The sequence below is a fragment of the Mus pahari genome, chromosome 19, assembly GCF_900095145.1.
Source record: "Mus pahari chromosome 19, PAHARI_EIJ_v1.1, whole genome shotgun sequence".
NCBI lineage: Eukaryota > Metazoa > Chordata > Mammalia > Rodentia > Muridae > Mus > Mus pahari.
Window position 1 is genome coordinate 38,878,188 of NC_034608.1, and position 13,919 is coordinate 38,892,106.

A 13,919-nucleotide genomic window follows, 5' to 3' on the forward strand; every position below is an offset into this window, starting at 1 on the left:
GTGTGTGTGTTGTATGGGTAGTCAGGCGACATATATCAAATCCAGCTTCCTCACATGCACAGGTACTTAGGGTGATGTGTGTATCTGAGTGGGACTTTCCTGCTTTGTTTCTCGTCTTAGTTAGAGTTTCCCTTCTGTGAACAGACATCATGACCAAGGCAACTCATATAAAGACAACACATAATTGGATTGGCTTACAGGTTCAGAGGTTCAGTCCATTTTCATCAAGGTAGGAACATGGTACCATCTATGCAGGCATGGTGGAGGAGGTGCTGAGAGTTCTACAACTTCATCTGAAAGCTGCTAGCAGAATACTGATTTCCAGGCAAGTAGGATGAGGGTCTTAAAAACAACACCCACAGTGACACACCTATTCCAAGAAGGCCAAACCTTCTAAAAGTGTCACTCCCTGGACTGCGCATACACAAACCATCACACTTCCTATTTGGTGCATTTGTTGTTTGACTGCAGAGCTGTGTCTGCAGAGCTGACACACACATAGAGCTTCATGGGCAGATACATGTTCTTGGCCTGCCCTGCTTGTCAAATCCTCACATCTAGAATGAGGAGGTTGGTTTCTCTAAAATGTTAGCTGATTGTGACAATGTTAAAATGAAGATAACCATGTTGAATATGATCCAGGTGGCCAATGGCTGTCAGAGTCTTTCTGATCTAAGTCGGTGGGGTTATAAGATGAGAGATTAGGATCCTTACAACAGCATTGATCCTTCTTATTATCCATCAGGTTCCTGTGGGATAACACTGACACTCCTACAGACCCAAGTCTAGTATTTCTTTCTAGCATTCTGGTACTTGGTTCTCAGAGTCTTGCTTGGAGACAATAGTCAAGCACACACAGAGAGAAATTGCTACAAGAACTTTATTTGGATATAAAGGAAGAGAAAACTCAAGGATATAACATGGCATAAAAACAGTCTCCTTCAAGTTCTCAAGTCAGATACTATGTATATTTTACTTGTTCTTAGTGCTCAGTGGCAACCGAATCTGAAGATGTGGCCACTGTAATGGCAGGCCACAGAGGGCTGTTCTCCAAAACCACAGCCTGTGAGTCTGCAATAGCAGGTCAAGCCTGATTTCACATCTGGGGAAAAAAGGGAAAATATACAGTACTTAGTGTCTGAGTCAGTAGGGCAGAAGAGATCTTGGTGAAGATATGTGCTGGGTAAAATAGATTCTTCACATTGACCATTACTGACAGCAGCATGAGTAATCACAATTATTATGATGAAATATACATGATAAGCACAAATTCTAATAAAGACTAATCCCCATTTGTCATGATTTTGTTTTCATTTGTCTGCTCCTGCCATTACATAAATATCTAAACAGACATCTCCATTTTGTAAAGTATAATAGATAAATAAATTAGACCAAGTCTAGCCATTTAGATCTAGAAGAAAAAAAATAAACACCTAGTCACTGAGTCTCATTATGAATTAAAGCATGTGATATTCACAAACAAATCTTGCAGAAAGAAATGGATCTGTTTGGCTCTTAGGGTTCAATGAGGACAATAAAGAGGTAATAAAGTCACCTGGGTGACCCAAATTCAGTGCTTACCTCTATCCCTTCTCTCTACTCCATGTCTCTAGCATGATGACTTCTCTTACCTGCATTTTGGATAGCAGTGTTTTAATCCCGTCCAAACAATATAGAAATATCCTGGTCCTCCTTGATCAACTGTTCCTGGTCTGGAGCTACTTCAGTGCCTCCTGGGTTTGGAGAGTCAGCAGGGGAAGGGTGGTGAGCAGAGCTAACCTCTTCATGACTGTGGGTTTCCTAGGAGATAAAAAAAAATCAGGAACCTTCTGTGTGCATGTGAGTGTGTGTCTGCCTGCCTGTCTGTATGTATGTATATATGGAGATATTTGTGAAGAGAAGTATCCTAGAGAGGCCCTGCAGTTAGAAAGCGTCTACATTGACTAGGAGAAAAATTTGTCCTCAAGGTCTTGATATTTTGATTCCCACATGACAGCTTCCCCCATGACAGGCCTTGGTCCATGTGTTTGGTGGCTGCCTTTGGTATAAGCTGGTAAGGATGAGGAGGACACTGCTACTGCTTCCTGTTACTGCTTGGAATTGTACTTAGATTTGAATATTTTTAATTTAAAAAACAAACAAGAAAAGAAACAGCACTGTCATGTATTATGTGTAAGGAATAATGCCTCTAAGGCTCTGAAGATGGATTCTTATCTGATATCTGAAGTTGTTGAGTCTGTGGTCAGACCTGGATCCTGATGATGTAGAGAGTCAATGCTTGTTGGCCACATTGAGCTGATCTTTTTGTATTATAGCTCTGTATATTGTACATTGTTGCCAAGAGATATCCCTTGATGGATGTATGGTAAAATGAATGTCATATACACATATAAACTTTGTGTCTGTGTGTGTGTGTGTGTGTGTGTGTGTGTGTGTGTGTGTGTGTGTGTGTTTGTACATAGTGGAACACTACTCAATCATAAAAAGATGTAATTTTCAATATTTGAGATGGTACTGGTAGACATTGACTGTGTAATATACAGACACACAAAGGGGAGGACCATATGGTCACACATATCATAGATAAAAAGCAATGTAATGGCAAGTGAGAATAGAATACTTGCTACTGGAGACTGGCAAGTTCAAGGGTTTCTTAGAGGAGGTAGGTCAAAGGGTACAGAATTACGTATAGGTAGGATCAATTAATTATGTTGTACTATTACACAATCACATGGTTGTAAATAATAACGGATTATGTATTTCAAAACACCTATTACAGTATAATTTTAATGTTTCACAATAACAACATTATAAATATTTGAGGTGACCTATATGCTAGGTCCCCAACTTAATCATTTCACAATATGTACATACATGCATGAATCCTTACCATTATGCAGCTAGAATTATCACCACTAGAATAGGTCAGGTTGAAAAGAATGAAATATTGCATTGTACAAGAAAATTTCATCCTAAACTTCAGAAGGGAGAAGGAAGGGTACATGAGCTTATTGCATCCATGGTGGAGAATTTGCAATAGGGAGATGTGATGGAATAAACTCTGGAGACAAAGACAGGAGAGCCTTTCATCTGTGTAAGGTAGTGGAGAGGCCTTGGAGAACATTAGTAGGGAGGTTGTTCAATGTGATGATGTCATGTGTTTGCTGATTGGCAGGTACAGAATTATGCTCACTGTTCCTGGAAACAGACAACCTATGCCCCTAGATTAATACATTTCAGAATAATGACCCCACACTTGTCTTGATTATTAAATTTATTTTGGTCAGGTCACAAGTGTATAATTTAAAGAGAAATGTCTGGAGGGAAACTGGTAACTGCCTATTATGTTTGTTATCCACTAATCAGTATTCCATAATATTTGAGACTAAAATTGTTATACTGGCTAGTGTTAGACTTTCTCTACTAGCTTAATCAGTAGAGGTGATATTTGTTAGGGTTGCTATAACAACTACCAAGTAAGATTCTTCTAGCATCCTTTCTTCCTCAAAGTCTGATTGGGGTATTCAAGTCTCCCCACATGGTTTCATCCCTATGTCTGCTGGGAATCCACTCTCTCTGTGCTACAAGAAGCTGCAAGCTATAAGGTCCTCACCACAACTTCTGTCCTTTCATCAGGATATAGTTTTCCCTTAAAGAGGTGGGGTGATTTAGAGCCTTTAGAGCCTGACTTTTAGCATGTTGTTGCATGTCTTGAGACTAAGGCTGCAAAAAGAACTGTCTACTGACTTCTTTATTCATCTTGAATATCTCTTCCAAGCTTCATTAAGTCTTCTAATGCCGTAAAGTACTTCACTCAAGTGTACCTTGCAGAGCACAGTGGAGTCATGAGACATGTGAAATTTTTTATAAGAAGAAGTTTTCTGTATAGAAAATTTATTTTTCTAGACCTTTCGTTTACTGTTGGCCTCTGGATTGCTGTATATTGATTTTACTATGTTTAGGTATGGACCTTGAAATCCTGAATTTTTCCAAGACTTTTATAATGAAGGGATTGAAATACGCATCGGTGGAAGGTGGCAGTCTAGAACAGAGTGAAAAAGGTTTGTAAGGCATACATCTGAATAGGAACTTATATCCAAAACCAATAGACAGTGTGTACAACTCAGTAGCCAAAAACAAGCAATACTAAGATATTTCTGAAAGCAAAAGGACATTTTAAAGATTGTATCATTATCCCTACTAGAATGACAAGAAAGACTTTTGTGTTTTTGCAAAAGTTGTATGAGTTTCCCCTTAACCACTAAATGCTGTTCTTTGCAACTACCACAGGCCCAGACAGAAGAACTCTAGAATGATGTCTGATGATGTGGGCTCTTCCAGAGCAGCCTTGCCTTTAAGAGTCCATTGCAACTAGTCTTCAATGACACATCCATACTTTGAAAGATACTTTCATTACTTACTGACCCTTATGGTATGCAGTGAGGGCAGAGCAAGAGAGACAGCACTATTCTGTCCAGACCTTGGGATACAAAAGCTGCTGAAACCTCTTGGAAAGAAATGCTCTCTTTAAGGATTACTTGTAATGTCATAATATTTCTATTGTATACCTCAAACACCTGAGGTGAATGAGAATTAAGCAATTTGTAAAAGCTGTGATCAAAGCAGGGCTTCCCAGAAGGAATTCTTGTTTATCTAGTCCAGGAGTAGATAACACCCATTTGCCCTTTGTTGCTTACTTTAAGGAGTTTGTAGTGCATACCTCTGTGGCTGAGGCTTGATACTGGTTTCAAAAAGTATGAAAGAGTATACATGAAATGTGCAGCCTACAAAGAAGGGCTTACGCTTTGTGGCGATGACTAAAATACACATTCAGTGAACATGTAAAGAAGGATTTGAAAACTAGTTCTCAGTGAACCTACTCAGGACCTAAGTTACAATCACTGGATCTGGTTAACCTATCCAGAACAGTAAGGACATTGCATTCTGCTGAGATTGTACATTAGTTCTGCTGTGAGACTGTGCAGGTTCTAATATAGTCTCCCATGTGATTGAAGTTTATTTATTAAGTGATTCTCTGAAAGGAGAGCATGCAATGTTTCTTGACCATTAAATAAAGATAAACAGTTGTCTAGAGCCACATGGGCAAAACACACATGTCATTGTTCCTTGAGACATAATGTCTCACTGAATAGACAGTTGGCAGGGAGATGGATCTAGTTTTTCTTAAGAAGCAATGTGTGCTCAGAGTTATTATGTCTAAACCAGTACCGGCCATTTAAAAAGACGATGTGAGGCACAGCATGATCAGAATGGGCATTCCATTCTGGAGATCCACTAACTTTCTACCACACAGTCCCCAAGAGGGAAAACAGTGCTTTGAGATGACCTCAAATCCTCTGACACTGCTATCAGAATGCAGGCTTCTCCTAGCTAACCTTGAGCATAAATTTGGTCATTTCTTGAGCAGTAGCAAAAGTTCACCCTTGTCAACATGCTGTGTTTGCCTCCAAGATCTGAAGTGTTAATATTTCATTTTCTCCTTACTAGATGATGCAGTGGCCAGAAAGGTTAAGTCCTACTAAAATTAATATATGGCAATCATACTTCCAAAGGTTATGACATTCCCAAGTGGAGCTTTTCGCAGGGGATTGGGATAAAAGGGAAGAGACTCAAGGGATAGGGTAGTTCTCTTATAAAAGAGACTCAGGGAACCCCCTTGTCCTCTTTACAGGTGCTGACATGTTCTGAAAATGTCATTTATAAACCAGTAAATGGACCAATACTACAGAGAAAAATCTTTTGAATCATTCATCTGAGACTGTATATCCCGTAGAACTGTAGTAAATTGGTACAATAGGCTATGCATAATATGATTATTATATGACTTGATATGTGTACTCCTGTTGTACAAGTCAAGATAGACTAAGGGAGATGTTCACACTGGAACACATCTGCCAAACTGTGAGGAAATCTGAGTCGTGTTGAGAGAGCCACAGCCAAAGAACTGAGACTCCTTATACTGTTAGACCTGAAAAGTGCATGGGCAGTTCCTTTGGGGAAAAAATGTTTGGTTTACATACAAATATCCATCATCAAACCCACTCTTCTTCAGACAGGTTGATGATCCCTCCCTACTGAGCCACATTGCATCGATGTCCTCTGCTCATATTATCTCAGCTCACAGACAGTCTCATGGTCACTCCAACACCAGTACTGACTTACCAACCATGTTGGGGAGGTTTTCTGCAGTAACTCTCTAAATCCTCAAGAACCACTCATCTCTGTGCCCATGGCACTGACTAATTAATGTCCAAATGATGAATATTAGTTAGAACACATATGTGTGTATATATTGTTTGAAATCCATTTCTTCTGGTAATGATATCTTACAGGGCAGTAGGAGAGAAGAGCATGCTCATGTAAACACACAGTGAGAGAACATGTGACTTGTGTGGATTATGTTGAATATCAACCTTTGTTTTGACAATGCAATGATGAAGTAGAGACTTCATCTTCACCTAGTTTCTCAAGAATGAGTCTGAAAACACATCCTAGATAAGTGGCATAAAGTTCTGAACTATTTGGGATGTTTTGATGAACAACTACTTATTTTTTGTTTATCCAGTTTTCTACAATGAGGATGCAGGATTAGCATGCAACCCAAGTGGGGTTCAAGTATCTGTCATTGGGGAGAGATGTAGTGGGGTAGGCTGAATGGCCTTGGTGATTTCTAGAACATGAGAAAGACTAGCAAGTGTTTGTTATTTTTCTAGGATTTCAAAGTACAAAGCCTTTCTAGAACTGCCTTCATACTCTGTTCCACCATATGAGAGAGAGCCATCAATAAAAGAAAGAAAATGAAAGGCGAGTGAAACACTTTTATTTTCTGAACTAAACAATATTTATAGTCATAACACCTATGGTTTTCAAGACTTTGTGTGAAAATGCTGAGGTAGGGGTTGTTCCTGATCCTTGAATCCAAATTACGTTAATGTAGGAAGACTCTAATTTACACTCATGGCAAGTGTGATCCTTCCTAACACAGAACATCTGACATGAAAGTACTGGGTACATGTGTTCTGTGTCTCCCTTGTTCATCAGAGTTCCCAGCTGACTCTCAAGCATAGCTTTATTCAGGGAAACAATCAAACAACTAGGGTCATCCTAATCAGGGAGCAGGAAGGCAGTGGAGCAGGTTACAAAACAGGAGGTATAGATTAACACCCAAACTGGGGACAATCTATGCAATGGCAAGTGCGTGGGCATGTGTTCATTGGCTAGAAAGTTAAAGAGAGTGAGGAGAGGGTCACTATTATCTGATATCCAGACACACAAAGGGCAGGACCACATGGTCTCACATATCCATAATAAAAGCATTGTAATGGCAGGTGAGAATAGAATACTTGATACTGGAGACTGACAAGTTCTAGGGTTGCTGAGAGGAGGTAGGTCAAGGGGTACAGAATTACATATAGGTAGGAGCAATTAGTTATGATGTACTAGTACACAATCACATAGTTGTATTTATAATAATGGAGTATGTATTTCAAAACACTGATTACAGTATAATTTTCATGTTTCACAATAACAACATTACAAATATTTGAGGTGACATATATGCTAAGTCCCCAAATTAATCATTACACAGTATGTACATCCATGCACGAACCCTTACCATTATGCACCTAGATTTATCACCACTAGAATAGGTCAGGTTGAAAAGAATGGAAAAAACTGAAAAAATGGGGGGGGAGGGGAGGAAGAATACATGAGATTATTGCATCCAGGGTAGAGAATATGCAACAGGGAGATGTGATGTAATAAACTCTGGAGACAAAGACAAGAGAGCTATTTAGCTATGTAAGGTAGTGGAGAGGCCTTGGAGAACATTAGTAGGGAGGTTGTTCAGTGTGATGGTGTCATGTGTTTGCTGATTGGCACGTACAGAATTATGCTCACTGTTCCTGGAAACAGACAACCTATGCCCCTCGATTAATACATTTCAGAGTGATGACCCCACTCGGGTCTTGATTATTTAATTTATTTTGCCCAGTTCACAAGTGACTAATTTAAAGACAGAAATGACTTGAAGGAAATTTGTAACTGCTTATTGTGTTTGCTATCCACTAATCAGTATTCCATAATATTTGAGGCTAAAATTGTTATACTGGGCAGAGTTAGACTTTCTCTACTAGATCAATCAGTGTAACTGGTATCTGTCAGGGTTGCTTTAACAACTACTAAGTAAGATTCTTCTAGGATCCTTTCTTTGTCAAAATCAGATTGGGGTATTCAATTTTCCCAGCATGGTTCTATCCCTATGTCTGCTGGGAACCCACTCCCTCTGTGCTATTAGAAGCTACAACCTATAAAGTCCTTGCCACAACTGCTGTCCTTTCATCAGGACATAGTTTTCCCTTAAATAGGTGGGGTGATTTAGAGCCTGAATTTTAGCATGCTGTAGCATGTCTGGAGACTAAGGCTGCAAAAAGAACTGTCTACTGACTTCTTTATTTATCTTGAATATCTCTTCCCAGCTGCATTAAGCCTTCCAATGCTATAAAGTTCTTCACTGAGGTGTACCTTGCAGAGTACACTGGACTCATAAGACATGTGCAATTTCAGTATATGAATATGTTTTGTATAGAAAATAGATTTTTCTCAACATTTCATTTGATGTTGGCCTTTGGATTGCTGTATATTGATTTTCCTGTGTTTAGTTATGGGCTTGGATTCCTGATCTTTACAAGACGTTTAAAATGAAGGGATGGTGAATTTTGTCAAATGCTAAATCTTCATCTAATGAGATGATCATATGATTTTTTTCTTTACATGTGTGTATATAGTGGATTAAGATGATGAATTTCCATATACTAAACCATCCTTGTCTTCCTGCTATGAAGAATACTTGATTATGATGGATGCTTTAATATTTTCCTGGATTCATGTTACAGGACATTTATTGAGTATTTTTTGCAGTGATATTTATAAGGGGAATTGATCTGACCTTCTCTTTTTTTGTTGGGTCTCTCTGTGGTTTTGATATTAGCTTAATTGTAGCTGCATAAGAATTTGGTAGTATTCCTTCTGTTTCATTTTGTGGAACAGTTTGAAGAGTATTGGTATTAGGTCTTCCTTTGTATTTCTGATAGAATATGGCATTAAAATAATCTGGTGTTGGTCTTTTGTTGTTGGGAAAATTGTAATGTCTGCTTGTATAACTTTAAGAGTTATGGGACTGTTTAGATGGTTTATATGATCACGATTTAATGGTGGTACCTGTTATCTGTGTAGCAAATTGTCTTTTTCCTTTTCATTGAGCATAGGTCTTTGTAGTAAGATCTGATTATTTTTTAAATTTACTCATTTTCTGTTGTTATGTCTCCCTTTTCATTTCTGATTTTATTAATTTGGATATTGTCTCTGTGTTCTCTGGTTAGTTTTGCTGAGGATTTATCGTTCTTGGAGACTAAATTAAGCAATCCCTCTAAAATCAGCGACTAGATAAGGTCGTCCACTCTCTTTCTATCTAGTTGTTATAGTACTTGAAGTCCTAGTCAGAGCAATTAGATCATAAAAAGAGGCCAAAAGTATACAAACTGGAAAGGAATAAGTGAAAATATCAGTATTTGCAGATGACATGATAGTATTCTAAGGTGATGGTGATGCCAAAAACACCACGAGACAATTCCTAAATCTAACAAACAACTACAGCATAGTGGCTGCATATATAAATAACTAAAACACATCAGTAGCCTTCCTCTACTCAAAGGATAAACAGGCTGAGAAAGAAATTAGGGAAAAAACACCCTTCACATTAGTCACAAATACTATAAGATAGCTTTCTGTGACTCTAACCAAGCAAGTGAAAGGTCTGAATGAGAAGAACTTCAGGTCTCTGCAGAAAGAAATCAATAAAGAGCTCCTTCAGGGTCATTTTGTGGCTGTGAGACCTGCAAATAAAGGCTCTTGCCAGCTCTGCTGCAGAAGGAGCGCGGGGGCACCTACAGTGGTGTGGCCTTGGCCTGGGTCGCTGGTGGTCCCCATGCAGCCTAGGGCTGGGAAGGGTGCAAGATAACCAACTAACAAACCTCTTCCTAAAAAGGTCCAATTGAGTGAAACAGACATCAAAGTTATGGCACGGGATGAGTTAATTCTAAGATGGAAACAATATGAAGCATATGTTCAAGCTTTGGAAGGAAAGTACACAGATCTTACTTCAAATGATGTGACTGGTTTAAGGGAATCTGAAGAAAAACTAAAGCAGCAACAGAAGGAGTCTGCACGCAGGGAGAACATTCTTGTCATATGGCTAGCAACCAAGGAGCAGGAGATGCAAGAGTGCAATACTCAAATCCAGTACCTCAAGCAAGTTCAGCAGCAGAGTGTGGCCCAAGTGAGATCAACAATGGTAGAACGAGCAATCAACTTGTTTTTCCTAAAAATGCAAGGTGAACTGGAACAGACTAAAGACAAACTGGAACAAGCCCAAAATGAACTGAGTGCCTGGAAGTTTAGGCCTGATAGGTAAACAAATCATACTCCCCAGTCAAGACTTCCCTGACAGTCCCACCTCGAGAAAGCCGTGGTGGGACAGCCAAGTACTCGTTTCCACACCAAGACTCAGACTTTTTGAGCCAAACAAGCCACATTCTTATACTGTCCAGCTTGTAATGGTTAATGTAAAACTTACCAGATGAACCTTGTGTTTCAGCTTCTTTCCCTTCCCCTCCCCCTTGCTTCAGAGGTCTTATGCTGTCGGACTATTCCGAAGAAGGGGCCAACTCCGAAAAATTCCCCTTCTAGGACATGTAGACACTTTGAGAAGTGTTTCTGTTTGAAGAAAATAGAGGGAAAAACAGAAGTCTTAAGTCTGTGGCACACTGTGTCTTCAGACAGTTTGGAGGATTGAAATCCTAGAGGTTTTAAATCATGAATTGAACATGTAAAATTCCAGTAAAATGTAAAAATGAAATATGCATCGCTCTTAACCATGAGCATAGTGACTTAGAGACACTGTACATCAGTTATGCCAATAAGATTGTGGACTTCATGATTGTTGAAATACTGGGTCAAAACTCAAATGAGGTGAATTTGCCTTTAAAGGATTTACTTGCTAAGAACCAACTAATAGCCATGAGACAATCACGTCATAGCTACCTGTACAAGTAGAGAACATATTTATCTATTTAGCTATGAGCTCTATATTCTATAACAGAGCCTTAAATCTATGTGGTTTTTATCAATGATTTGTTTTTTGAATGGTTGTGGAAACTGTAGACAACTTTAACCAAGGACTGTACAAACATGAAGGTGTGATCTCACACTTCAGGTTTAAACTGTTTGAAGCATTATAAGCATTCATTTCACAACTAGATTGTATATGGTATTTGGCTGTGATGAGACTCCCATTATTCAGTAAACCCTCATCTCATTCAGCAGGCACATGTTAAACAGCATTGTTGTTGGTGTGAAATGGGGGAATGTGTTCCTTCATTGTATTGGGCCTTTTGTATCGAATTTCTGATATTAAATTAAATGTGCCTTGAAAAAAAAAAGAAATCAATAAAGAACTCAGAAGATGGAAAGATTTCCCATGCTCATGGATTATCAGGATTCATATAGTAAAAATAGCCATCTTGCCGTAAGTAATCTACAGATTAATGGAATCCCCATCACAATTTCAACTCAATTCTTCATAGAGTTAGAGAAATTTGCAAATTCATCTGGAATAACAGAAAAATTCAGGATAGCAAAACTATGCTCAACAATAGTAAAACTTCTGGGGGAAATCACAATACCTGCCCTCAAGCTGTATCATAGAACAATAGTGATGAAAACTTTAAGGTTTTGGTGCAGAGAGAGGAAGGTAGATCAATGGAATAGACATTATGGGCCAGAAATGAACCAATACATCTATGATCACTTGATCTTTGACAAAGACTCTAAAACTATCCAGTGAAAAGAAACAGCATTTTCAAGAAACAGTGCTGGCTCACCTGGTGGTTATCATGTAGAATATTGCAAATTGATCAATTTTTACCTTCTTTTACATAGCTCAAGTCCAATCTGGTCAAGAACCACCACATAAATCCAGATATACTGAAACTAATAGAAGAGAAAGTGGGGAAAAACCTCGAACACATGAGCACAGGGGAAAATTTCCTGAACAGCACACCAGTGGCTTATGCTCTAATATCAAGAGTGGATAAATTGACCTCATCACATTGCAATGCTTTTGTAAGATAAAGGACACTCTTAATAGGACAAAATGGCAAACAATAGAATGGGAAAACATCTTTACCCATGCTATTTCTGATAGAGAGCTAATATCTAATATATATAAAGAAATCAAGAAGTTAAGACTCTAGAGAATCAAATAACTCTATTGAAAATGTGGTTCAGAGCTGAACAAAGAATTCTCAACTGAGGAATATCAAATGGTAGAGAAGCACCTAAAGAAATGTTCATCATACTTAGTCATCAGGAAATGAAAATCAAAAGAACCATGAGGCTCAATACTATAGTGTAGGGCAATGCCAGGGCAGCAAGGTGGGAGGGAGTGGGTGTGTGACTGGGGAAACTCCCTCATAGAATTAGGAGGAGGAGGGATGATATTGGAGGTTTTCATGGGTGGAGTATGGGGAAAGGGGATAACATTTGAAATGTATATAAAGGAAATGTCCAATAAAAAGGCAAGAGAATGATCAGGTGTGTATGAAGACTGCTGACATTGGTCTTGCCAGAAACCAGATACAAATGTTAAGTTTACAGACTACTCATGTCTTTTATAAACAACATGAGACCCTCTATATACAAGATCCATGGAATCCCAGGTGCTGTTGGTGAGCTCTATCATAAAAACAAATCTAGGTCCCCAGTAAGTACTATTCACATCCAAAAAAAATATGTCTCAATTTCCCACCCTCTAGATATTGGAAAAATAGGAGAAGTAATCAAACATTCCTCCAAGGTCCTTACTTCCTTGACATCCCCCTTCATAAATGGTACTTACATGCCATTTGACCTTTTTGCTTCAGACCCTTAACTTGACCTACCATCCTTCTTTTCTTCCTCCCTCTTTCAATAAAGACCTCTCAAAGTGTGAACTGTTCTGGCTTGGCATGATTTATTCAGGAATAAACCATTTTCAACTAAGAGGGGATGCACACATAGCAGCACACCTCAGGAGCTGGGGGAACAGACACACAGACACATACACACACACACACACACACACACACACACACAAACACACACATACTGCAGGTTACCACTCTAACTGGGGGGTTCAAAAAGTGCAATGCACCACTCAAGCTGGGGGTATACACACTTGGCAGGACACCACTGGAGCTGGGGGGTACACAGAGAGCAACACACCACAGGGAGTGTAGGTGAATACAGCTGGGGGCTGGGGGAACATGCACACCCACACACACCCACACACACTCACACACTCATTCACACACTAACTCACACATACATACACACTCACAAACACACATGCATAGAACACCACTGGACTTGGTGGAACACACACACTGTAAGTTATTATGTGGACTCAGGGAACATACACACAAACACAGACACACACACAGACACAGACACACACACAGCAGTGTACCACTGGAGCAATTCTGTGCCTTTACCTGGCTAGACTGAGATCCTAATTGTCCTCAAGAAGACAAGTGCTAAAATTTTGGTTAGCTGGAGACTCCTCTGGAAGATGGTGGGACATTCTACAAGTGGGCCTCCTAGAAGTGAGCTAGGTTTGGACACAGGACAGCAAGGGGTATTGGCATACCAGACCCCTCTCTTCTGCTTCCTGGTTACCAGGAGGTGAGTGACTTTACCTCATCACAAGCTCCTTGCCATTTATATCGTGCCTTGCCTCAGACCACAAAGCAGTGGTACCCACTGACCATGGATTGAGCCTCTAATGCTTGAGTCAAAATAGC

The 13,919-nt window shown here is 39.3% G+C and overlaps 1 protein-coding gene across 1 annotated transcript; it reads left to right on the plus strand.

Moving 5' to 3' along the window:
* Positions 1-10,048: 10,048 nt before the first annotated feature.
* LOC110337022 (pre-mRNA-splicing regulator WTAP-like) lies at positions 10,049-11,017 on the plus strand (the record flags this gene model as incomplete). The annotated part of the gene is made up of 2 exons (XM_021219763.1): positions 10,049-10,488; positions 10,707-11,017. Coding segments are annotated over 2 exons (501 nt in total), but the record flags the coding sequence as incomplete, so codon positions are not given.
* Positions 11,018-13,919: the final 2,902 nt, after the last annotated feature.